Source organism: Plasmodium brasilianum, chromosome 11, assembly GCF_023973825.1.
Source record: "Plasmodium brasilianum strain Bolivian I chromosome 11, whole genome shotgun sequence".
NCBI lineage: Eukaryota > Apicomplexa > Aconoidasida > Haemosporida > Plasmodiidae > Plasmodium > Plasmodium brasilianum.
This window is the reverse complement of record NC_090124.1, coordinates 2,029,496-2,057,278: the sequence shown is the minus strand read 5'-3', so window position 1 is coordinate 2,057,278 and position 27,783 is coordinate 2,029,496. Positions and strand designations below refer to the sequence as shown.

At 27.4% G+C, this 27,783-nt stretch overlaps 4 protein-coding genes across 4 annotated transcripts; 3 read left to right on the top strand and 1 right to left on the bottom strand.

Moving 5' to 3' along the window:
• Positions 1–6,203: 6,203 nt before the first annotated feature.
• On the top strand, positions 6,204–11,626 carry MKS88_003898 (coatomer alpha subunit; the record flags this gene model as incomplete). Its single annotated transcript, XM_067217030.1, has 5 exons — positions 6,204–6,208; positions 6,378–10,473; positions 10,671–10,833; positions 11,048–11,193; positions 11,591–11,626. The coding sequence occupies 5 exons, from the start codon at positions 6,204–6,206 to the stop codon at positions 11,624–11,626; spliced, it is 4,446 nt and encodes a 1,481-aa protein (XP_067072706.1).
• Positions 11,627–13,016: 1,390 nt separating this feature from the next.
• Positions 13,017–13,846, bottom strand: MKS88_003897 (glutaredoxin-like protein; the record flags this gene model as incomplete). The annotated part of the gene is made up of 2 exons (XM_067217029.1): positions 13,017–13,068; positions 13,170–13,846. The coding sequence occupies 2 exons, from the start codon at positions 13,844–13,846 to the stop codon at positions 13,017–13,019; spliced, it is 729 nt and encodes a 242-aa protein (XP_067072705.1).
• Positions 13,847–17,660: 3,814 nt separating this feature from the next.
• MKS88_003896 (translation initiation factor IF-2) lies at positions 17,661–20,570 on the top strand (the record flags this gene model as incomplete). The annotated part of the gene is made up of 1 exon (XM_067217028.1): positions 17,661–20,570. One exon carries the CDS (start codon positions 17,661–17,663, stop codon positions 20,568–20,570), a length of 2,910 nt encoding a protein of 969 aa, XP_067072704.1.
• Positions 20,571–23,616: 3,046 nt separating this feature from the next.
• On the top strand, positions 23,617–27,778 carry MKS88_003895 (MYND-type zinc finger protein; the record flags this gene model as incomplete). Its single annotated transcript, XM_067217027.1, has 16 exons — positions 23,617–23,696; positions 23,909–24,017; positions 24,176–24,364; positions 24,593–24,726; positions 24,926–24,977; positions 25,166–25,304; positions 25,465–25,540; positions 25,659–25,704; positions 25,830–25,879; positions 25,969–26,008; positions 26,258–26,329; positions 26,429–26,491; positions 26,791–26,947; positions 27,071–27,183; positions 27,412–27,468; positions 27,731–27,778. The coding sequence occupies 16 exons, from the start codon at positions 23,617–23,619 to the stop codon at positions 27,776–27,778; spliced, it is 1,425 nt and encodes a 474-aa protein (XP_067072703.1).
• Positions 27,779–27,783: the final 5 nt, after the last annotated feature.

Sequence of the window (27,783 nt, the reverse complement as noted above, 5' to 3'; positions counted from 1 at the left end):
TCAGTCACTACATTATAAGCACATTTTTTCTTTTCTTTTCTTTTTTTTTCTTTTTTTTCCACTTAAAAATTATGTTCACACATAATATGTAAGGTCATATACTTTATTTGCATTATGTGCATTTATATCTATATTAGCTAAACTGAGGAAAAAGCGGGCAAAAAGGCACAGACCTGTTCACAAAGATACAGGTATATGCACATGTACATTATAAAAAAACTCGAGAACGTAGTTTTGTTCTTAGGACAGTATTATAAAAAGGTAAAAAAACGAATTATAAAGTGCATATGGACGAATATATTTATAAAAAAATATACGTACATAAAGATACGGATATATACATATGTGAACATAAACAAGTATATATGTATATATATTTATAAATGTATATGCTACACAACAACAAGCATGCAATTTAAACTGATCCAACAACATACGTTTCTTCAATGATGTTTTCTTTTCTTTGCTCAGTGGAACTCACTTGTACGTAAAATATGTTTTATCAAATATTTTGAACATAAAAAAAAAAAAAGAAAATGAAAATAAAAGAAAAGAAAAGAAGAAATAAATAAAAGAAAAGAAGAAATAAATAAAAGAAAAGAAGAAATAAATAAAATAAACCAAGATATATAAATAAAGTAAAACAAGAAATAGATTAAACAATAAAAGAAACAATAATATAATAAAATAAATAGAGAGAGATAATAAAATAGTAAAATAAAAAAAAAAAAAATAAATGATAAAATAAAATAAATCATATATTCATACTTGCAACTTTGTACATGTTTTGCAGTTTTACATATTCATTTTATTTCAGAAAATTAAACACGTTTTTACTTTTTAAAATCCGATTTCGTGAGGGGTATCACGATCATGTGCTTTATCATAAATAGTAAAAATGTTTGCATAGTTCAATTGTAGTTCATTTACTTCAATGAGGTTTTCTTCAAATTTCATTGAGTATAACATAGTATACTAAGTCACATGGAATAGTAATGTATACATACTCGTTTATGCACAGAAGGTATAAACATATATGAAATTACGAATAGCGTGCAAACATATATTCATTTACGCACAGCGTATACACAAAAAGGAACATGTACGAAATAGCACTTCTCATTAAGCAATCTTTTTTTTTTTTTTTTTTTTTGTTTTAACTTTTATAATATGAAATTCTTTTCCTTTCCTGGAAACAATTTATTGCATTTCAAAATGTTTTTTCAAATGTAAAAAAAAAAATAAAAAAAATAAACTAGTTTTAAATAGACGCAAATTAGTTGGAATTGTGTATGTATATATGTATGCATATGTATGTATTTATGTATAACACACCAGAGAGCAAAAACCATTCCTTTTATGTGATATATGTATATATGTATATTTATACATTCTTATTTGCACATGTGTACATGCACATTTATACAGGCATATTTCCACCGTTACATATATATATATATATATATATATATATATACATATGTATATGGTTTTTCCATTTTAAAGTCCTACTTAGCACACCTACAATACTAAATTTAAAGCAGTTGCTAGGACATTTACTATTTTTATTCTGCCTTAAAATATTTTTAAAAAGAGGCAGTTTTACCTATTCGCTTCATTTCTCTTCATTTCGTTTTGTTTCGTTTTATTTTTTGCAGTGTACCCACTTTTTCTTCCAACTTGTTCGCTTCAAATGCATTGAGAAACAAGGTTCTTGGTATTTCTTGCTTCGTTATCTCATTTCTCAGGTATATTCCATGTTTAACAGAAAGTACATATATGCGAATATATATATATATACATACATATGTGTGTATGTATGTATGTATATATACAAAATATACACCATTTTTTGTATGCGTTTTTGCGATAAGTTCTTTTTTTACCAATTACAATATATTAAATTTTTGTGCCAACTTTGCAAGCATATTTTTATTTTTTGCTATTGTAAAAATTGTATGTACTTTATTTACTGACAACTTTTATTTTCTTTTGCTCCTTTTTCGCTGTTTTGTTGCACTTAATAAGGTTCCATTTTCCAAATTTTTTTTCCACTTTTTAATTTAATATAATTTAATTTCTCTTCCATTTTTCCTCTTTTTAATTTTTTTTTAATTTTCCACCCTTTTTCCTTTTTCTATATGTTGTATAAACAATATATAAACTTTCCTATATATGCACAGAGTTAAAAAAAAAGTGAGGTACTTCTTTTGTTGAGCTTACAAGGTTAACATGTGTAAAATAATAGCACACTGTAATCAATGGTACAAAATGAAATATAGTTGGACGGAATACTTTTATATTATATATATATATATATATATATATACGTGTGCGCTTACATGCATGTATATTTAAGCGGGTTATTTGCTCCATTCAAGAAAATTTTTTTTTAAAAAACTTTAGCAGTCAATACTCTTTCTTGAGTAGTATCCCTTTTTTTTTCAATTTTAAAATGAAATTTTAACTTGTCTGCATAATGTCTAGTGGCCGAAAAAATATACGTAAGTGTGCGCATGTATATATATATATGTATATATAACTGCCGCTCTAACATTTTCCCTACATATAGTATTATTTTAAAAAATAAGAATATCTTTAAAGTTATAAAGCCTTCAAATTCATCTCGTCTATTATTTTGCCTTTTTTTCACCTCATGAAATTTATAAGGACGTTTAAAGCGTTACAGTTGCTACTCTACCAATAACTGATCCACATTTTCTTAGACACATACATATGTGCCTATACAGATATGTATGTACGTTATGACATTTTTTTTTTTTTTTTTTTTTTTAAATGAACCTATACCTTTGTATATAAACACACTGTGCAAAGGTTTAATGTTTGTAGACTATAAAAAGATAAAATTTCTTAAAGATTAAATGAATAAGAAATAAAAAACATCGTAATAAAAAAAACTTTGAGGTTAATCAGACTTGGGTAACCAAAATTAATTAATCTTTACTTATATGTTTTCATGAAATGTGAGAACAAAAAGAAACAATATAGCAAATGGAAAAAGAATAGCAGCTTAATAGCATTATCGTATTGTCTATCTTCTTGTATAATTCATGTGCACCATTCGATTAAAAGAAATAAACTGAAGATGTTCGGAAAAATGAAGAAGTTCGACAAAATGAAGTTCGACTAAATGAAGAAGTTCGACTAAATAAAGAAGTTCCACTAAATGAAGAAGTTCGACTAAATGAAGAAGTTTGACTAAATGAAGAAGTTCGACTAAATGAAGAAGTTCGACTAAATGAAGAAGTTCGACTAAATGAAGAAGTTCGACTAAATGAAGAAGTTCGACTAGATGAAGAAGTTCGACTAAATGAAGAAGTTCGACTAGATGAAGAAGTTCGACTAAATGAAGAAGTTCGACTAGATGAAGAAGTTCGACTAAATGAAGAAGTTCGACTAAATGAAGAAGTTCGACTAAATGAAGAAGTTTGACTAGATGAAGAAGTTTGACTAAATGAAGAAGTTCGACTAAATGAAGAAGTTTGACTAGATGAAGAAGTTTGACTAAATGAAGTTCAACAAAATGAAGAAGATTTACAAAAATTGAAACAAGCAAATGATATAAGCAAACTAAAGCAATGTTAAACATATTTCACAAGATGGAATATTACATGTGCATGTGCGTATGGATGTGCATGAACAGGTAACTTATATAACAGCTTTACAAAATATTTTGAATATAACTTTGTGCTCATTTAATGAAGTTGAATTTTTCTCATATGGCTACTACATAAAAAAAAAAAAGTTAAAACGATGATGTCAAATATGATATATAATAAAAAAAAAGCAGAAATACGCGGAGCATACAACTGTCCAATGAGCTCTTGTCAAAATGAGAAAGTAACGTCACAGCTGAAGTTATAAAAAAAAAAAAAAATTAATTTAATTTAAAAAAAAATGAAAATTTTAAATTGTGTCCGTTTCCTATTCCCATGAATTTATCAAAAGCATACCACATTTAATTACGCATTAAAGAGGACGGAAATATAAGTGAACAACTTGGTGTTGTAATTTCATGAATTTTCAAAATGTTTTGTATAAATTATTTGTTTTTACACATCTACCTTTAAGTTCAATTTTTTCGTCTTGGGAACATGGCTGTTTAGCACCTTAAACATTCTTTTTTTAATTTTATCTTTTATTTGTGCATTCTATTGTCTTACTTCGTTCGTTCGTATGTACGCTTATGTATTCTTTTTTTTTTTTTTTGTTTTTTTTTTTTTTTGCTAGCCATTCTTGGTATTATTTGCGCAGAGTCGTAGAATACTCGAGAGTTCGTCCTAATGGATATGTTAAATACCAATACATATATACATGTATACATAAATACACACATATATACATTCATATTTATGTACATAAATATGCAAACATATACGTACATACGCAAATATATGTGTGCTCTGCTATTTAAAGTTGACCCTTTTTTTTTTTATGAAAATGCTCTTTTGCCATGTTAAGAACTTCTTGCCCCTTGGAAAAATGCAGTCGAATAAGTTGCTAGATCTTTTTGTTTTTGAGAACTGTTTATTTTTCGCCTCATTTATTGTTTTATTTTTTTCTTTATTTTTTTCTTCATTTTTTTCTTCATTTTTCTCGTCATGTTTCTCATGTTTCTCGTCATTTTCCACTTCATTTTTCCAAACATTTAGTGTGCACATGTACTAATCAGCATCATGTCAACTTTACATATGCACCTAAATATATTTATTACGAATTTTCCTCATCATATTAGGCCTTTTTTTGTTGCGTCGTCCGCAAGCGCTCATTCATTCTGTTGAAGTTCGCTCGTTGCGCATACGTAAGTGAATATATATGTATACATACATATACCATACGCGTATACAGTTATATGCATATTTTTTTTCCCCAAAAAAAAAAAAGAAAATTCTTTCAAACACAACTATTGTTTACCTCTTGTTGTTCCTTTTTAAACTGTTATCTGTATGGTCCCTTTGTGAGCGTATTTCACTAATACGTATTAGTGCATATCATACTTATACGTACATATTATGTATAAATATACATTTATATTATGTATACTATATATATATATATACATATATATACTATGCATGTATATATTTTTACGCATAATTACAAAAAGGAAAAAAAAAAAAATATTCTCAAGAACAACTTAGCTTTAACTCTTACACGTATAAAACATACACATGCATATATGTAATAATTTTTTTTTTTTTTTCTTTTTTTTTTTTAGTTTTTGATTTTTTTTAAGTGCGCCATTAAATAATGCTTGTTTATATATTATGCTTTTCATGTTAATTTATCTGTTACGTTGCGTATATCATGCAATAATTAGATTTTGTATGTACAATATTTTTGCATTTTATTTTATGCATTAGTAAAATTATGAAAAATACGCATAAGTACACGCGTACATTTGTACGTACATATTAATATATACATTTACATGTGCATATATATATATATATCTTTATGTATGAGTATGAGTTTGCATGTACTATTTGTACTGCTTTTCCGTATAACACGTCAAGTACGGTTATTTTCGACTTTTTTTTTTTTCCTTTTATTATTGATGTATAAAACTATTTGCCGCCCTGTGCTGTAAGTGCATACATATATGAGCTTACATATATATACATACATACATACATATACATACATATACATACATATACATATACATACATACATATACATATACATACATACATACATACATATACATATACGTACATACATATCTGTGTACATCCATATATGTACGTGTATTATGTGAATTACTGGCAATGCGCGCCATGCCGTAAGACCGTTTATTCATTACTACATGAAGGAGCTTTCGTGCCAAGGGTTGTATGTCTTTGCTGAGTAACGCATATATATGTATGTATCTATGTATATGCGCGTGTACATATATACTCTTATACGTACATACGTACGCTTGTACATGTATACACTTATACGTACATACGTACGCTTGTACATGTATACACTTATACGTACATACATACGTACGTGCGTGCATACGAACGAACTGCCAAAGGAACGCCGCCATTGACCAGCGGATAAACTATTCGTTTAGGAAGAAAAAAAATAAAACACAAAAAATATTACCAAAATACGTATATTAAGAACGAAATATTTTCAAATAATTAGTAGAAACCTTTCATCTTGAGGAAGGCCCAGAGAGCGCGCAGTAAATGTGGTACGTGTATGTATATATATATATATATATATATATGTGCATGTGCGTATTTTTGTACATATATATATGCATATGTGCGTGTATACGTTTATGCCTGTGTGAGAGGACAAACCAAAGAACGCACTGTAGTAGTGGGAAAAAGCAGAGCGTGCCCCCTATTGAAGTGAAGCCAAATTGATTTTGTAGAAAGAGAAGAGAAAGACGAAAACGAATACATATACGAAGACCAAGCAAAGGTAAAAACCAATACGAAAAACAAAGCGAAGATGTTGGTAAAATGTGAAACAAAAAGTCATCGAGTGAAAAGTATTTCATTCCACCCAAAGATAAACATGATACTAGCAGGACTACATAATGGGGTAATACAGTTATGGGATTATAGAATAGGTATACTAATAGACAAGTTTGAAGAACATGAAGGACCAGTAAGAGGTGTAGATTTCCATTCGGTTCAACCACTTTTTGTTAGCGGAGCTGATGACTATTTAATTAAAGTATGGAATATACATTTAAAAAAATGTGTTTTTAATTTAGTTGGTCATTTAGATTATATAAGAATAGTTCAATTTCATTTAGAGTATCCTTGGGTTCTTTCAGCATCTGATGATCAAACTATTAGGATATGGAATTGGCAAAGTAGAGTATGTATTGCTATATTAACAGGTCATAATCATTATGTAATGTGTGCTCAGTTTCATCATACATTTGATTTGGTCATATCTAGTAGTTTAGATAAAACCTTAAGGGTATGGGACATCAAATTATTAAGAGAAAAAAATGTTATATCGAAAAATGATATTTCTAAGAATGACATATCATCTAAAAATGATATATCTTTAAGTGATAAACCATACGGTATATCAAAAAACATGTACAATGCAGAATTTTTAAATATGAGTAGTGAAAGTATGAACATGTATTCGTTCATCTCGAATCAGCAGCAGTATCAACAGCAGTACCCGAATCAATACCAGCAACAGCAACAACAACAACAACAGAGTAACAGTAATAACATGTTTGGAGCATCGGATGCTGTTTGTAAATTCGTTTTAGAAGGACATGAAAAAGGAGTGAACTGTTGTACATTCCATCCGAATTTGCCAATTATTGCATCAGGATCCGATGATAAATTAGTAAAATTATGGAGATATAATGATAACAAGTGTTGGGAACTAGATACTCTTAGAGGTCATTTTAATAATGTTTCAAGTTTATTATTTCACAGAACAAATGATGATTTGTTACTAAGTAACAGTGAAGATAGGACAATAAGAATATGGGATATAACTAAAAGGACGTGCATACATACCTTTAGAAGAGATAATGATCGATTTTGGATTTTAGCTTTTAAACCAAATTCTAATCTAATAGCATCAGGACATGATTCTGGTATGGTTATTTTTAAATTTGAAAAAGAGAAATGCCCATTTGATACATATGAAAATATTCTTTTCTATTGTAAAGAGAAACGTATCTTTATGTATGATATACATAGGGACACACATATGACAATTTGCACAATTCGAAAGAGTGTAAATGCTATGATATCTGGATATCACAAACTTATATACAATCATTTTTGCACAACACATATTATGATCCTTTTTATATACAAAGAAGAGGATAACTACAACTTTGATCTTATTATATGTGATAAAGTCAACAGTTCAACAAAACATGGCACAGAAAATGCTTCTTCCTCTTCTTTAAATTTTTTCAAATCTTGGACAAAGAAGGATAACACCATAAATAAGACGAATGCAAATGTAAATAATGAAATTAACCTTGACAGTGTCAAGTATTTGATAAAGAACAAGCACTGCTATAACGTTACCTTTCTTTCTAGAAATAAGTACATCCTTGTGGAAAGAAAAAGTAGTGCAGTGAGTAGTGTAAGTGCTAGAAACTATGGACAGCATTGCAGCAGTAGTAGTAGTAACCATAATTACGTGTTAAATATACATAATTTACCGGACGACAACCTGTACAAGAAAGTGGAAATCCCCTTTAAAGTTGAAAGTGTATATACATTGAATAATAATAAAATTATTATTTGTTCAGATCATAGAATATATTTATATGATATCAATCTTAAAAAAATATTAAACGAAATGCATCACACAGACAGTATTATATCAGTGGAAGTTCTTAAGGACTATGTAGCTTTTGTTTTTAAATATAACATTGTTATTACTACAACGGACCTTGCTCACCTATGCACAGTACACGAGTATACAAGAGTGAAGAGCGGTATCTGGGATGAAAATAATAACAGTGTATTTATATATAATACTATTAGTCATCTGAAATATATACTTATAAATGGTGAAACAGGACTAATTAAGTATATGGACGAACCTGTGTATTTATTTAAAATATATAATAATCATTTATATTATATTAATAGACAACAAATTGTTAAGAATGAACTTTTGAATGATACCGAGTATTTATTTAAATTATCTCTTATTAACAATGATGAAGAATCTGCATATCGTTACTTAAACATGCATTGTAATTCATACAGTATGAATGAATTGGATAAAAAAAAAAAAGATTTATACTTCAGTTATAACCTTATTGGATATATTAAAAAAAAAGGTTTTGCAAATTTAGCTGTACATATGGTTAATAATAATCATACGTTATTCAATTTGTCAATTCAGCTTGGCCATTTAAATAATGCATTAAAAGCTGCAAAAAAAATCGATAAAAAACATATATGGAATATCTTAAGTGTACATGCTTTGTTACTAGGAAATTATGATATAGCGGAATATTCTTTACAACGAAATAAAGCATATGACAAATTATCATTTCTTTACTTTTTCAGTGGGAATATTGAAAAATTGAAAAAAATGCTATCCATATCAATTATAAGAAAAGACTTTATTTCTATATTTCTAAACTCGTTATATTTAGGAAATATTGAACAAAGAATAAATATCTTTATTCAACAAAATCAACTAAATCTTGCTTTGATTTGTTCACATTTATATAATATACCCATCAACTTGTCTGAAAAACAATTCGACTTTGACATAAACGAATGCACCTACTTCCCCCAGAAGTCCTACTACTTGTCCCCCCCCATTCCTATTGTTAAAATAGAGGAGGGCCTGTTGCAAAGGCAAAAGGAGGAAGTCGTTCCTTCGGTCACTGCTCATCTACATGGGAAAGGGAAAGAGCAACAAGGGGAAGAGCAGGAAGATCAACGTGAACAACATGAACGATATGCTTCCCCATACCCGCCGAAGGTGCCGATGTGCTGGAACAACTCGTACAACTGGCCCGTCGTCAATCTGGAGCAAACCTACCGTCGCCATGATGACAAGGGGGAAAAGGCAAAAAAGACACACACTAAGTTACAAAAACAGGAAAGGGACACAAACAACCTGAACAGGCAAGGTGAAAATGGTAAGAAGAGGACAGGTGGTTATCCAGGTAAAAAAACAACAACCTCATTTGAGGGAGAAGACCATTTTAATGATGTCAGATCAGATGGAAAAAGTAGCTTTGGTGATGAAAATGATGTTTGGAAAGATGATGTGAACGATGAAGATATAATTAATATTTCCTTGGATTTAAATGTAGATGTAGATGATCATCAAAATTTTATCAATAAGAAATTTACCAAAATTGAAAAAGGCGAAAGTGTAATCCATAAATCGTTAAGAAAAAATGGAAAAATTATTGACTATATAAGAACAGGAAATATTGGAACTGCCTTAAAATTAATATCCAAAAAATTTGGTATTGTAGATATGAAACCATTAAAATTTATTATTAAAAGTATATATGTTTCAACATATGCATATATGACCCCTATGCAAAATATGCTTCCGTTGAAAATACCAATCAATATGAATGAACATACGTTAAATAATAACGTTTATATTACTAAATCATTTCTTTTTAATCATATTAAGAAAGCTCATAAGTTAGTTACCTTGGGGAAATTCTCACTAGCTTTAGATATGTTTAGAAATATACTATACCATATGTTATTTATCAATCCAAATGACCATAATGATGATAATGATGAAAAAGAATTAAATGAATACTTAGATATGTGTACTAGCTACATTTTAGCTATGCGATTAGAAGAAGAAAGAAATGTAACTGCAAATCAAGATCCAAGGAGAAGCCTAGAATTAATGGCTTACTTTACATGCACGTCTTTGCAAAATTCACATCTATACTTGGTCCTTAGGAGGGGAATGGGTTTAGCTTGGAAAGCGCAGAACTATGTTACAGCGGGATCGGTAAGATTAGGAGCGCTACAAGACATAACAGCCGTGTGTCAACACATTTGTGCATATGCATATATATGCACATCTTTGCGCGTTTTTAAGTGTTTATTAGTCGCCTTTATGCACACGTTCTCGTTTTAGAGAAAATTTTTACCTTAAATGAAGAACCCTTTTTTTTTTTTTTTTTTCTCATTTTCCCCCACTTGTAGTTTGCGAAAAGACTGATAAATGGAAATTACAAAAACATAAAAGGGTCAGACGAAGAAATCATCAAGGCAAAAAAAATTTTACTCATGTGTGAACAGAAAAGTACAGAACAGTACAACATAGATTATGATCCCAATGACTACAGTAATAGCGAGGCGATTACGAGTGCATTTTCCCATACATATATATATGTGCATATATGTATTTATATATGTGTGTATGTAGGTATGTATGTACCTCTTTATGATTACATGAACACATGCATATAACATTATACGTATGTGTGTATATAGTGTGTACAGCTAACATAATGAAATACCCTTTTTTTTTTTTTTTTTTTCTTTTTTTTTTATCATTCCCCCATTTTCCCTTTTTACAGACAGCATAAAAGTATGCTGTATGAGTTTGACCAGAATAAAGGCAAATGAAGACGTGGTTATTTGTCCCTTTTGCCAATCCATTGCAAAAAAGGAATTTACTTCGAAATTATGTCCAAATTGTGTTGTAGCACAGTTGGGAGTAAAGGTAAATTAGAGAAAAAATAAAATAAATAAAAAATAAAATAAATAAAAAATAATAAATAAAATGTAGTAAGTAAAAAATAAAATAAATAAAAAATAATAAGTAAAATGTAGTAAGTAAAAAATAAAATAAATAAAAAATAATAAATAAAATGTAGTAAGTAAAAAATAAAATAAATAAAAAATAATAAATAAAATATAGTAAGTAAAAAATAATAATAAATAAAAAATAATAAATAAAATATAGTAAGTAAAAAATAATAATAAATATAAAATAAAACTATGTGCATTGTACAACTTTTCCATCGATATATTACGTATGCACGTGTATAAACACATACTCATATTTATATGTATGCATATATTTACACATGCTTGCGTTCTTTTTTTCCCCTTTGAAGGCCCTTGGTTTCGACTTTTTAAACAAAAACTATTAAGAAAGGTTACATCAATTCTTTATTTGTTCACATGGTACCTTGTGGAACATTCAACAATAATGGTAATTATGTTGTTTATTCAATACCCCACGGTTCGTTATTTGCATAAATTTGCGTAATATAACAGATAAAAGCAGATGCATGTATTTATAAGAATTAAGAGGATACATAAGTATACATGCATGTTCCATAGTGAGTGATGTTTTAATGTCGATTCTCCAGTAGTATGTACTTATTTCAGGTGATATATTAAGGTCGAGAAAAGTGCCTTTATTTTTATTTTAATTAATTATTTATTTTTTTTTTTCCCCTCATATGGCGTTTATGGCAAGAGCATACACATTAACATACATACATACTTAAATACATACATAAATACATATACACATATATACTTAAATACATACTTAAATACATACATAAATACATATACGCATATATACTTAAATACATATATACTTAAATACATACATACATACGTACATACTTTTGTGACCTCTTACATAGTGCCTACCCTCGTCCTATTGTTCAAAGATTTATCTATTGTTAAAATGTAGTTGTGCATTTTGTGTATTTTTGAATCATAACATTTTCGTGAAAAACAGTTTCAAATTATGTCCCATTGCTCATATTGTTAAAATGCATATATATATTTATATATTTATATATTTATATTTATATTTTTATATTTATATATTTTTATTTATATTTATGCATGCATGTACGTACAATGTACATTTTTTTTTTTTTTTTTTTAATTTAGAGATATAGCCAATTTCGCACCTTTTAAAAGCATATATATATATATATACTCTTCTTTTTCTTTATATCTTTTCTTCTGCTGCGCACACCGTTTGCTCTTGTATCGATTGTTTATTAAACATATAGCATAACAAATTTAAGAAAGTTAGCGACCATATATGGGTTTGCAAAAGTAAATGTTAAAATGTTAAAAAGTAGGAGGTAGTTATATGGAAAAAAAAAAAAAAAAAATTTCATTAGAAAAATACCTTCTTGTATTCACATAAATGTGAAGAGGACCAATAAATGTGTAGACTTCATTTCATTTTTATATAAGGAAGAAAAAAAAATGTTTTTCCTTAAATCAAACTATTACAATTTAAAATGAAAATATAATGCATTAACAAAGCTAAGGGTAAAATTTTCTTCTCCTGTTGTCTCAAATTTGTTTGTGCATGTACGTGTATATACGTGTGTGTACCTGTGCATGCATATCATAAACAGAAGGAATGAAATGTCACTCTGCCCCCCTTCATATGTTGTTTGTTCCACTTTTGTTGCGTAAAAGAAATATTTTTTTAATTAAGAAAAGAAATACATAAAAAATATAAAATACAGTATTTCGAAAAAAGAAGTATTTCTTTTTTTTTCATCCTGTTATTTTGTTCTCGCCACTACGAGCATAATAAGTAATTTTAGCTCTAAAAAAAGCAAAAGAATAAGAGAATGAAAAATGAGAATAAGAAAGAGTAACATCAATAGCAATAGCAGCGACATAACTTGCAGCCAATTTGCCCCTCACTCCTCCAAACAATCCTGCGGTATTATCCCCTTTAATTCGTTGCTGTCATACATGCTCTTTATAATATCATGACCGCCTATTAGTTCACTATTAATGTATAGCTGCGGATAAGTAGGCCAATTAGAATAAATTTTTAGCTGATTCCTAATATGTTCATCTTGTAAAATGTCATATGTATTGTATTTTATTTTTAAACTATTTAAAATAAAAACAACAGCGTTACTAAATTTGCATTGTGGAAAACTTTTACTTCCTTTCATAAAAAGTATAATTTTATTACTTTTTAATAAATACTCAATTTTTTTAACAGTATTGGCTTCAATACTTTCTTCTTCAGCATCATTATTATTTTTTATCTGACCATTAGCATTGCGTGAACCAATATACTTTCTTAAAAAGGAAGTAACTGTACCTATATTACAATTTACAAAGCTTTTTAACAACTCCTTATGTTCATACAACTCGAACTGGAACTTATTATCACTTCCGCTAACATTACCACTACAATCCTCCTTGTTTATAACATACACTTTAAGTCTATCATAATCCTCAACTATTGCATGCAAAACGTCCATATGTGACTCGTACTCTTTTGCCTTATTTGAATTTATATAAAAGAGTTTTGTCCCCTCCTCATCGACAAATTTCCCTTGTTCTTCTTTCTTTATAAAGTTCATTTTTCTAGAGTCATAAGTAGCCTGACTGGGTCAGCTTATTTGTATGAAGTGGTACAACTGAATTATGCGAAGATGGAGCACGCGATTTCAATAAATTTAAACACACTTTAGCGAATTTAAAGCGAAAAATGTAAAATATATATATATTTATATATGTATGTTCTAAAATTTTCTCTAATTTATACATACAAAATAAAAAGAGTCATTTTGAAAATATTCATATAATGTTAAAATTAACTTTCACCTGTACGGGCAATAAAAAAATTGTTTTTTTTCCTTGCTGACAATATTTTAGTAAAAAATATTGCAAAAAAGGAGAGATTATAAAAAATAAAAAAGAAAAAAAAAAAGGACTTTTTAAATTAAATAAATAACATTACAGTTTGTATTTGCATAAGAACATACATACATATACTTATGGTACGACTTGTAGATGCCTTTTCGAAGGACTAAGAATATTTTTGAGAAGCAAAAATGCACTTACATATTAAAAATATAAAATGAATAGTGTCGAAGAAGAAAAATAGTACATCCATTTCACCATACGAAGGCACCCCCACTTAGGCTGCCTTACTAACGGATAAAATGAGTTCCTAAAATTTTAAAAAAATTATGCGCGCGAGAATCGGTTTACGGTATAATGTTTTTCATGTACATATACATATATATTAGCAAATTTTAGAATGAATACCTTATGCCAGTTTATAATTTGTACGAAGAGGACGAAAAGAAAAGAGAAAAACTTGGAAAAACTAAAAACTATGAATTTAAACTGATAATAAAAAGTGACAACATGCTTATGGATATGCATAAAAGTACACTGATTATTCTGCACACTTATATATGTATGTATGTATGTATTGAGAAGGAAGGTTTACAAAACATGAGGTAGCCTATTTTTATTAAAAAATCTTTTATTTTAAGATAGTGTAGTGACTTCAGTAGCATAAACCTGATTTTTTTTTTTTTTTTTTCTACTCTCATTTGTTCCCTAAAAGCAAGGAGAAACCTATTTCATACTTATGCAGTGGGTGTGCTTTGCATTTACCAAATAATTACACTTGCTTAGAGATACATATGTGCATGTATGTGTGCATGTATTTGTGTATGTATCTATGTATGTATCTGTGCATGTGTTTGTGCATGTATTTGTGTATATATCTATGTATGTATCTGTGTATGTATCTGTGTATGTATCTGTGTATGTATTTGTGTATATATCTATGTATATATCTATGTATGTATCTGTGTATGTATCTATGTATGTATCTGTGTATTTAACTGTGTATGTAACTGTGTATGTATCTGTGTATGTATCCGTGTATGTATCTGTGTATGTATCTGTGTATGTATCTGTGTATGTTTCTGTGTATGTATCTGTGTATGTATCTGTGTATGTATCTATGTATGTTTCTATGTACGTGTTTAAATTTATACACATATTTAAACACATAGGATAAGAGCTCCGAATTGATGTTCATTTAAGCCAAAATCCTGTCCTAATTGACGCTATTTCTTTTTTCCCATTAGAATGTTTTATAGTTATATTTAAAAAAAAAAAAAGAAAGTATGCATATGCAAGAAACGGAACACGTTTTGGCTATGAACTAAAAATTAAAAATATGAAAAAGTAGAAATATTAGAAATATTAGAGATATTAGAAATATTAGAAATGTTAGAAATGTTAGAAATATTAGAGATATCAAAAATATTAGAAATATTAGAAATGTTAGAAATATTAGAGATATCAAAAATATTAGAAATATTAGAAATGTTAGAAATATTAGAGATATCAGAAATATTAGAAAGACTTAAAAAATTATTAACATTTGAAATAATTGAAAAAATAAGAAGCTTGCGAAAGGTATTCTTTTGTTGGGAAATACTTGTAAAAAAGAAAAAATGTAAAATAATCTGAATTTTTAATTTGATTTAAGTATATATACATATATTATATATATATTATGTATGCACATGCAGCACATCTATAAATGAATGACAGGCACATAAATTGTATCATTAAAGAAAATTATTTCACTCCTTTTTGCTGTATACACATTAATTATTTGCTCATTTTTCAAAAAATTAAACGAACAGTTGTTAGGCCATTTTTCTGATTTTTCAACAGCATTAACAATGTATGCTATATATATATCTTTGGAATTTATACTTGTTAATGTATACATATTTAAATGTACGTATATAAATATACATAACTACGCATACGTACTTATGCATACATAACTATGCATATATATATATATATATATATATATATATATGTACCCATTGTCGTACATGCATATACATACGTAAACTTTGAAGAACACTTTACTCCTTAACAGTGCATCTTTTGCTGTAAAAAAAAAAAAAAAAAAAAAAAAAAAGCGAAATTGTTTTTCTTTTTATTTTTTTATAACGATTTTTAACAAACTCTTTTACTATTTTTGATATACAATTTTCCTTAAAAACTGGATAACCTAAAATAAAAAAAAAAAAATTAAATACATTATTTGCACATTTAATTATGATTGCTACCACCATACTCAAGAAAAAAAATCAAAATTATAGATAAATAAACAGATGATTGAATAAACAAGCAAACAAATGAGCGAACGAGCAAATACGTAGTAGTGACTGTTCGTATATACATACGTATATACGTACATATATATATATATATGTATGTACGTGTGTTCATATATATGCATACATCTGTAATTGTATAAATGCTTAAATATGAAAAAAAAAAAAAAGATAAATTTATAGTGAAAAAAAAGAAGAAAAACATTTATAACATGAAAAGAAAAATAGGTAAAAAATTTAGTTTAAGGACTTAGAAAAACATACAATTTTTGAAATACACGCATTATATATATGTATGTATGTATGTATGTATGTATTTAAGTATAAAAGTATATACATATTAATATATAAATGAATATATATATATTTATGTAACTACTGTAAATTCTTCGGTACCCAAGTACAACACAACAAAAAGCACAATACAATATATAGATGTTAATAATGCAATACTATATCACTGAAATCCCCTCAAAAAGGCGAAATTGTTTTAATAGAGAACATATCTTATATGAATGTAAAACGTTACATTAATTTATTTGAAAGTATACTTAAATATAAAGAAGTTTATGCAAGTATATGCGAGCGTTATGTAAGATTATACAAGCGCATAAGATAGCCTAAGCATTTATATACTTGCACCACATATCAAGGACATCTAACGTGATGATTAATACACGATTAAAGAGAAATTCAAAAAATTCAAAGTTTATATTTAAATATGAATGTACTGTTCAGGTAACTTTTTTTTTTTTTTTTTTTTTTTTTTTTTTTTGCTCTCGCCTTTTAACCGAACCATTTTGAACAAAATAGATTAAAATAATAAATGCGAATGACGGACAAAAAATAAAAACAAAAAGTAAAACAGAGCATAAAAGAATATACACAACTAATTAGAACTTTGAGACAGCTCGAAAGACCTGTAAAGAGAGTTAAAAAAAAAAAAAAAATCAAAAATACAAGTAGGTAAATATTACATATATTGAGTGTTTCTATATTCATTCCATGCAGGGTGCACATTACGCTCTGTACGTGGTGCATTCGGGAGGTGTATATGTCTGTGCACATGTATGCTTGCATGTATATATACACATATACATACCTGTGGTATGGGTGTGCATTTTCATATTCGTTTGTACCTGCTTCCGTAGGCGAGGAAGGGAAATACCAAGTTAGCATTGACCAAAAAGAGATAAACTAAAATTTGCTTGAAACATATATCTGAGAAATGAGTAAGAATAAAAAAGGGAAAAAAAAGGACGATTTGGATGCAATACTGGCTGAACTAGGAATAGATGAAAAACGAGAAGATGAAGTAAACGATAAGAAGGATGATGAAGGGAAGGAAAAAGAAAAAGAAAATGAAAAAGAGGAAAACGAACAGACAAAAATGTCCAAATCGAAAAAAAAGAAAGAAAAATTAAAGCAAAAAAAGGAACAAATGAAAAATAAGGAAAAGGATGAAAAAGGATTGGAAGGGGAAGAGGGAAAAGGCCCAAAAGATGAAGAGGTAAAAGGGGAAGATGATGAAGACAATTTAGAAGCTGAGGGAGTAAAAAATAAGAACGAAATTATGACTAACCAAAATGAGGATAGTGAAAAGAAAAATAAAAAAAAAAAAAAAAAAGATAAAGAAAAAGAAAAAAAGTCAACAGGTATATCTGAAATGGCAAAAGCTGCTGCAGAAAGGCTGAGATTAGTAAAAGAGTATGAAGAAAAAAAAAAAGAAGAAGAAAGGAAAAAACAAGAAGAAGAAGAAGAACGAATTAAAAAAGAAGAGGAAGAGAAAGAGAGGAAACGACAAGCCAAATTAGAAAAAAAAATGCAGTTAAAAAAAGAAGGGAAATTATTGAGTGCAAAAGCGAAAGAAGAAAAAAAAAAAAAAGAATTATATTTAAAAACGTTAAAAGAATCAGGTTTGTTAGTAGAACCAAAGGAAAAAGAAGAGTCCAAAGCTAAAGCGAAGGCAGAAATTGTTAATCTAGATCTTAATAAAGCAAAATTGCTTTTGAAGAAAAAAAAAAGCAAACAACTGACAAACAGTAGCAATAATGTAGAGGAGAAAAATAAACAGCTCCTTTCGAACAGTAACAACAAAGAAGATGAAAAAGACGATACAAAAAAAGAAGAAAAAGAAGAGGAAGTCGTTCTGGATGACTGGGAGGACTTCCTGAATATGGACGAAGAGAATAAAAAGGAGAGAGGAAAACATGAAACTAAAGAAAGTGCAAAGAATGGTGTAAAGGATGATGTAAGGGACGGTGCGAAGGACAAGACTGTCAAAAAAGGGGCGAACGAAAAGAAGGACCTCCTGAACAAAAAGAGGAGAAAGAAGGTTGAGAACGAGGATGATAGTAATAACGAAGATAACATGTATAGGTCAGCAATAGTGTGTATATTAGGACATGTAGATACAGGTAAAACAAAATTATTAGATAAGTTGAGACACACAAATGTGCAGGACAATGAAGCAGGAGGTATAACACAACAAATAGGAGCAACCTTTTTTCCAAAAGAGGTTTTAGATAAAGAAATAAAAAAAATAGATTCAAATATTAAATGTTTGTCTAAAGGAATTATGATTATTGATACACCTGGACATGAATCATTTTACAATTTAAGAAAGAGAGGATCATCATTATGTGATATAGCTATATTGGTTATAGACCTAATGCATGGTTTAGAACAACAAACAAAGGAATCAATTCAAATTTTAAAACAACGAAATTGTCCTTTTGTTATTGCATTAAATAAAATTGATAGATTATATATGTGGAATAAGAATGATTGGTCTCCTTTTAATACAACATTTAAAAAACAAAAGCAAGATACTCAAGATGAATTTCATGAAAGACTAAGAAATATACTAAACGAATTATCTGAGCAAGGTTTGAATTGTGAACTATATTGGCAAAATGCAAATCCACGTAAATATGTTTCTATTGTTCCTACTAGTGCTATTACAGGAGAAGGAATTGCAGATTTAATTATGATCCTAGTTAAATTAACACAAACATTTATGTTAAAAAATATAGAATATCATGATAAATTAGAATGTACTGTTTTAGAAGTAAAAAATATAGAAGGTTTAGGGACTACCATAGATGTAATATTAACAAATGGTATATTACGTGAATCAGATACAATAGTATTATGTGGTATTAATGGACCTATAGTTACTGTTATAAGAGCACTTCTAACCCCACAACCATTAAAAGAATTAAGAATAAAAAATGAATACATTCATCATAAATCTATAAAAGCTTGTATAGGTGTAAAGATATCAGCAAATGGGTTAGAAGAAGTATTATGTGGTACTACTTTATTTACTGCAAATAATACAGAAGAAATAGAAGAATATAAAAAAAAAGCAATGAATGATATGTCGGATGTATTTAATCATGTAGATAAAACTGGTGTAGGTCTATATGTTATGGCTAGTACATTAGGTTCTTTAGAAGCGTTACTTATTTTTCTAAATGATTCAAAAATACCTGTGTTCTCAGTAAATCTAGGAACAGTACAAAAAAAAGATGTAAAAAAAGCTAGTATCATGAGAGAAAAAGGTAGACCCGAATACTCAGTTATATTAGCATTTGATGTTAAAATTGATCCAGAAGCAGAAAAAGAAGCACAATTATTAGGTGTTGAAATTATGCAAAAGGATATTATTTATCATCTATTTGATGCATTTACAAACTATTTGAAAAAAATTGAAGAAGAAAAAAAACAAAGTAAACTTACTGATGCTATTTTCCCATGTGAACTATCTGTTGTTAGTGATTGTGTTTTTAATAAAAAGGATCCTATAATTATGGGTGTCAAAATTGAGTGTGGCATTTTAAAAATTGGTACTCCTCTTTTTATTCCAGAAAAAAATCTAAAAATTGGTAATGTTGTTAGTATAGAATCAAATAAGAAGAGTTGTGATAAAGCAAAAAAAGGAGAAGAAGTTTGTATCAAAATATACGGTGAACCACATGTCACATATGGTAGACATTTTGATGCTAGCCAAAAAATTTTTAGCAAAATTACTAGAGAAAGCATTGATGTTTTAAAAGAGTACTTTAGAAGTGAACTAACCATGGAGGACTGGAAGCTTGTGGTGCAGCTGAAAAAAATTTTTAATATTTTGTAACACCTCATTACAGGGGAATGAGGTAGCTACATGAGTGGATATACTTCAGTTCGCGGAGCATCCATTCGGAGGTACCTGAATTTGCATACATGAGTGTGGGTTTACTTCTGCACATAAATTTTCGCTTATTTATGCATTTGTACAAGCATATGATTGCATGTTCGAACATGTATTCTCATGCACGAATCTGTATTCGCATGTACTAATGTATATTCTCATGCTCGAATATGTATTCGCATGTACTAATGTATATTCTCATGCTCGAATATGTATTCGCATGTACTAATATTTATTTTCATGTACGAATATGTATTCTTATGCACGAATACGTATTCGCATGTACTAATATATATTATCATGCACAAATATATATTCTCATGTACGAACATGTATTCTCATGTACATGGTTTCATCCCCCCACGTGGGAACTTTGCACAATGCACCATAAATTTAAGCCCAACGAAAAAAGTAAAATTGTAGTATTAACAATGTTCATAATTCATTCAAAGAAGTGCAGCTTTATATGTTTTCCCAATTTTGTAAATGTGCATTTTGCAAGATCATAATTTATTAGCCTTTATGGTGAGACTCATATGACGCTAGGGGCGTAGGTAGTCGTTCCATAGTACATGAATGTGCATACGTATGTACATATATTAGGTTATTCTTTAAGTGGGAATGTGTATCTATTCAAAATGCTATACATATACGCGTTGCATATAAAAACAGCATTCATTTTGTTTTAACCTTTGCACAATTTAATACATATATACATATATATACATATATATATATATATTATATACATTTATACATATGTATACAAATGTGTGCGTATACATACGTGTGTATACAAATGTTTACATACACATATATGCGTCTGTTTACGTGTACTTATTTAAGGATAACCCATTTGAATTTAAAAAAAAAAGATGTATTTAAAATTTTTGTGCTCTGTTGTATTTATAGTATATCATTGTTAAAATTTGAGTGTTTGAATATTTAAAATTAATCGCCAAAAACGAAAAAAAAAAAAAATCATATAAAATGAATAAATAAACGAATTAAATTACGAGTTAATTTACGTGTTAATTTACAAATTAATTTACGAATGAATATGCGGTATACAAACAAACATACATGTATATGTGTTCTATAATAAAGCATATAATTCATATTTTTCATTACCTTTTTTGATATCAGCCTTTTTTAAAACATACACTATTAAAGAAAAACTCTAGTAATGCTTTGTCATTTGCATACTTCTATAATGTTGTCCGTTCTGTGTCTATCTCAATTTTTATCTGTTACTACTTTTTTTTTATTTTTTAAAAAAGACGCTTCCCAGAAAATGTTAACCCAGAATAAAGGGCACTAAAAAATATGGTCAAAAGTAACAAGCGCAAATAACCAAATTAAATATATACATGTTGCGTTTTTGCCTACGTAGGTGAATGTATATATTACTTAATTTATATATACGCATTTATGTATACACGAAAATTTACGCATTTTCATTCAAATAAGAATACGTAAGAAACAATTTGTGCTCGCTTTATTTTCACCTTAATTAGACACCCCTTTTTTTTTTTTTTTTTTTTTTTATATTATATGTACTAGTAATACTTTTTCAACAAATTTTTCGTGAAATGGAGTATTTATGATTTCCCAAATATATTTTAACTACACAAAATTTGGCTTTCACATTTTTTACTATAGATAATTATTTATATACATTAATGGTTGTTCCGTTTTTTTCATTTATTTCCTTTTCATACACATTTTTGATTCACACACTTGATGTAAATTTTTGTTCCACATTTTTCTTGTAAATTTTTTTACCTGACCCGTTCATACATTTGGTTACCTAAAAAAGACATATAAAAAAATATGTACCAAAAATAAGGAATCTTATAAACTAACAAGCGAAACAAATGAAACAAATGAAAAAACTATGAAAATTTTTAAAATATATAACAGTGTTTCAAAACTACATTCCTACTTTTAAGTGAATATAGAGCCCCGCCTCTTTTTGTAAAGCAATTATAACATGCAAAAAAGGGAAAAATATTCTAGTAAAAAATAAGTTACGTAATTTGTCGCTCCCAGCATGATTACACACCATAACACATTTTTAAAATATTAAAAAAATAAAAAATAGAAAAATAGAAAATAAAAAATGGAAATATAAAAAATAAAAAATGGAAATATAAAAAATAAAAAATGGAAATATAAAAAATAAAAAATGGAAATATAGAAAAGAAAAAATGGAAATATAGAAAAGAAAAAATGGAAATATAAAAAAGAAAAAATGGAAATATAGAAAAATAGAACATAAAAAACGAAAAAATAGAAAACAAAAAATACAAAAATAGTAAATAATAATTTACAAAATAAATGCCGAATATATATTCTTAAAATGCGTTTCCATGATGAGATATTTTGTTGAACGTACGCTCAAGTGACCATATCTCTAATTCATTATAATTTCAGAGAAATCGACCATAAAATTAACGTAGCTCAGCAGAAATATTCATAGTTTGTATAATAATAAAAAAAAATAGGTAAGAAAATAAATAGTTATGTAAGCGAGTATGATCAGTGCATAAGTCTTTAATCGGATATTAAAAATGAAATTTTTATTTGCTTAAGAAACACCAGTACCCATTTTTCCACATGTCGCTCTCGCTTCCGTCTTGCCTTTTTTACGTCTTTCTCTTTTTATGATTCCCCTTGATTAATCTTCATTTCTGTTTTGTTTTTTTTTTTGGTTTTTTATTTTTTAATTTCTTCCAAAAATAACAAGTACATGTGTATATGTCACACGTGGAAGTGTTAATGTAATTCTACAAATAATTTCTGCAAAGATTTAATATATTTTTTTCCCTACATGTATATACATATATATATATATATATATAATTATTTATTTACTCATTTTAATTTTAGCATAATATTTTTATACCTTAAGATAAATTTAACGTGTAAGAATATACACAAGTATATAAATTTAACAAGTAAATTTTATGGTTTAAAATATTTTAAGATGGACATAAAAGATATGGAATTTTTCAATTATGTTAACAATCTAAGGGGTGTAGAACTGTCAGGCCTATTTTCCACTGAGTAAAAAGAATAGAAAAAATAATAATAGCATAAAATAGTGACTCTATAAATTAACAGTACAAAATGATCGTAGCGCAAAATAGTGAGAGCATAAAAAAGTAAAATAAATAAATAAATAAATATATATATATATATATAACAAAATATGGGTAATAGAAACATGCACTTCAAAACTTCTTAAAAATACTTTTTTGAAATATAATTTTACATAGATGGTTTGAGTTGCATAAGAATATAGTTCTTATCAACGTCTACTTACACAGTAATAGTGACATAATTGATAGCATAGAAGATAAAAGAATGAACGCGCTTGTGATGAGGGTAATAAAACATGTTCTTAAGTGTGTATATATACATACATGAATACGTGAACACGCGCACACACACATACATACTTAAATACATGTCTATATATAACACACACCCACTATTTACACAAAATGATCGCTTTTTACTTTTCTTTACTGTATCACGTCAAGTTTGAAACATTACTAAGGGAATTAATTACCACCTACTTTATACGATTTCTGAATTCAAACGAAAAAAGTAAAAGCAATAAGGAGAGCTTATCATTCGAGGAAAAGGAAGAATTACAAAATGAGAAGAGTAATGTAAAATATACACATGATGACGTTAGTACGCATAGCCATATTTCCAGTTACATATCGGTATGTGCACGTAGACATATAAATACACATACGCGCATATATACATATATGCATATATATATATGGCGTAAACAGTATGTAATATATATGAAACTTTCAATTTAATATAAAGAAAGCTACAATCATGTAGTAAAAGAATATTATACATCTTCTCACATATATATAAATATACATACATGTTTGTATATAATTTTTTTTTTTTTTTTTTTTACCTTTTCGCCTGACCAGCTTTACCACGAATTGACTATCTTAAATATTTTTGAGTTTATATTATTTTCTGACTATATTTATGAAAAAATAGACTCCTGTATGATAAATTTCTTTGCCTATATCTATTCTAATTTAGTGTCTTTTCTCAAAACGTAAAATTTTAAAAACACGCAGATTGGAGTAGTACGTTGATCATTTGTAAATTTGAGGAGGGGAAACCTGTTATTCCATGTTCTGTTCTATTTCTTTCCATTTTATTTTATTCAGTTTGATTTCATTTGATTTTACTTTTTTTTTTTGATGTATGTTAGTGTACGACGTGTATGTGTATGCATGTTTTTTTCTTTACAGCAATTCTGAGGAATATTTTGTAAAACCCATAAACGAACTATCCATAAGCGAAGTTATAACATAAAAAAATTATAATCGTTACAGAATTAATTTTCAACCAAATTTAAGAAGCATATATGAATAGAACTGGAATGAAGAATTATTATTTTTTTTTTTTTTTTTCACAACTCACATTTGTACGTGTATTCTTACTTGTACGTATGCATGAACATAAGGGTATGTTCCCTATTTTTATGACAGATACTAAAAGAAGAAAACGACAAAACGTGTAATATTGACAAATTAAAAATTTATATGAACGTTATAAATAATCTGAGGAATATAACGGATAGGATTCATCTCTTAAATAACACTGTTGTTAATAAAATAGTAGATTATGGTTAGAAAGACAAATGCTTTTCGGATTATTCTTTATATACATTATTTTACAAGTAGTATCATACTGCTTAACTGGAAAAAAAAAAAAAAAAAAGAAGATATATATGTATATATATATATATTTCTTTTTTTTTTTTTTTTTTTTTTTTTCTCCTCTTCAGACATTTTACTAATATTAGTTCCACTCCTTGAGAAAAGACCATGGAGACATGAAAACTACGTATTTGAAAAGAATGAGTAATTATTTATTATTCTATCTTATTCAGTTTTGTTCTATTCATTTTTTTTTTTATTATATTTTGAAAAATTAAATTCCCTATTTCATTATTACACACAACTTGATATCTCTACGTAGGTGGGTAAAAACTGAAGATAATACTTTAGCAGCTACTGAAAAACAAGTAAGTGTAATAAAATAAACGGTGCCTACACATGCAGTACCATACAAATATGACCTCTTTTTATTTTAAATTTGTAAGTACATTTCAATATACTTCTTTGATCATTGCATTTTCCTCCTTTACAGCTGTGGTTAATTTTGTATACCCTTATCCTAAATAGAACTTGCCAGGAAAAGTAATATTTGAATAAACAGCAATAGGAATAAAACAAATCGGAAAATAAATGATGAAATTAATTGCTAATTATTCTCTGATTCTTACCAGATATGAAATGACTAATTACAGAAGGAATAACATCTTGAAGGTACTCACATAGAATTTTATCCTTAGCTATCATTTAAAACGTTATATATTGATGATTGATGGTTGTATTTATTTTTCATCATTTGCAACTTCGTTATTTTATTTTGTTATGTTATTTTGTCATTTTATTTTGCTAGTTTATTATATTATTTTATTTTGCTAGTTTATTTTGTTATTTTATTTTGCTAGTTTATTTTGTTATTTTATTATTTTATTTATTATTTTTTTTTTTTTCATTTTACCTGAACAGCTCAGGAAATACATGAACGAAAGTTTGCATGAACAGCTACCTCCTATGAAAACGCTGCACACATTTATAGAAGTAAAACAAAACAAAACAGAATAAAAAATGAAACAAAATAGTACGAAAATTAATCTTAAAGAAAGTAAAATTTTAACACAAATTTCCTAAACATTTCAGCATTTGTACATATCAAAAAGTGTGTTCCCTGAAAACAAAAATTCTTATCTAATTATCGATGTGGTAAGAACCTTAACAAATAAAAAAATAAAAAAATAAAATGAATAAATAAATAAATAAATAAATAGATAAATAGATAAATAAATAAATAGATAAATAAATAAATAAATAGATAAATAGATAAATAAATAAATAAATAAATAAATAGATAAATAAATAGATAAATAAATAAAATAGAATAAAATAGAATAAAATAAAATAGAATAAAATAAAACAGTATAACATGAAGCAGAACAAAACAAAACCGAATAAAATTAAAGAGCCATATTCCCAGCATACCAAATTATGATCATTTTGGCTAGGTGCCCGAAATTTTTGACGAAATAAAAAGTGACATGTTGAAAAACAAAAAAAAAATAATATCCTTATTAAATAATATAACAATTGAGAAGGATGTTTTAAGGAATATATCAGATATGTACTTATCCATTTACGAGGTTGACCAACAGATTAACACAAGTATACTTAAGAACTAAAAAAAAAAAAAAAAAAAAAAAAAACAAGCCTGCACGCACTGTTGTCTAATTTATGCAAAACGCCAAAAAAATTACAAAATAATCTTTTTTCTTTTTATTATTTAAGAAAACAATAGAAATTCTAAAGAAAACGATGAACAAGAAAAAAAAACTGAGTGTAACGAAGGAGAAGAGGCAATTTTTGACGATCTTTACCTTTGCAACATTTGCAAGGAAAACGTAATTCAAAAAAAAAAAAAAAAAAATAGTGTACATTGATTTTTCTTTTTCTTTTTCTTTTTCTTTTTTTTTTTTTTTTTTTTGGTTGTACTACTGAGTTAAATGTTACAATAACATAACGCTAATCTTTACACAAATAAAACTAGTATCATAACTAGGAGTAACACAATACGGCAATATACTGTATCAGTTGTCACTTTTCTTCCTTTTTTTTTTTTCTTTATATAGGCTGAATTGCAATGTTCCCAGTGCAAACGAATTTACTATTGCTCGAAAGAATGCCAGGTATTTATTTAAAACATAAGAATATGCAGTTTTGCGTAAAACAGGAAAAAATGAAAAAAAAAAAAATTATAAATTATAAACTACATATTATATATTATATATTATAAATTACAAATTATATATTACAAATTATATATTACAAATTATATATTACAAATTATATATTACAAATTATATATTACAAATTATATATTACAAATTATATATTACAAATTATATATTATACGTTACAAATGGTATATATGTCTGCATCCTTACTCAGATGAAGGACTGGTTTAACCACAGAGAGGTTTGCTCAAGTGCCGAATGATTTCA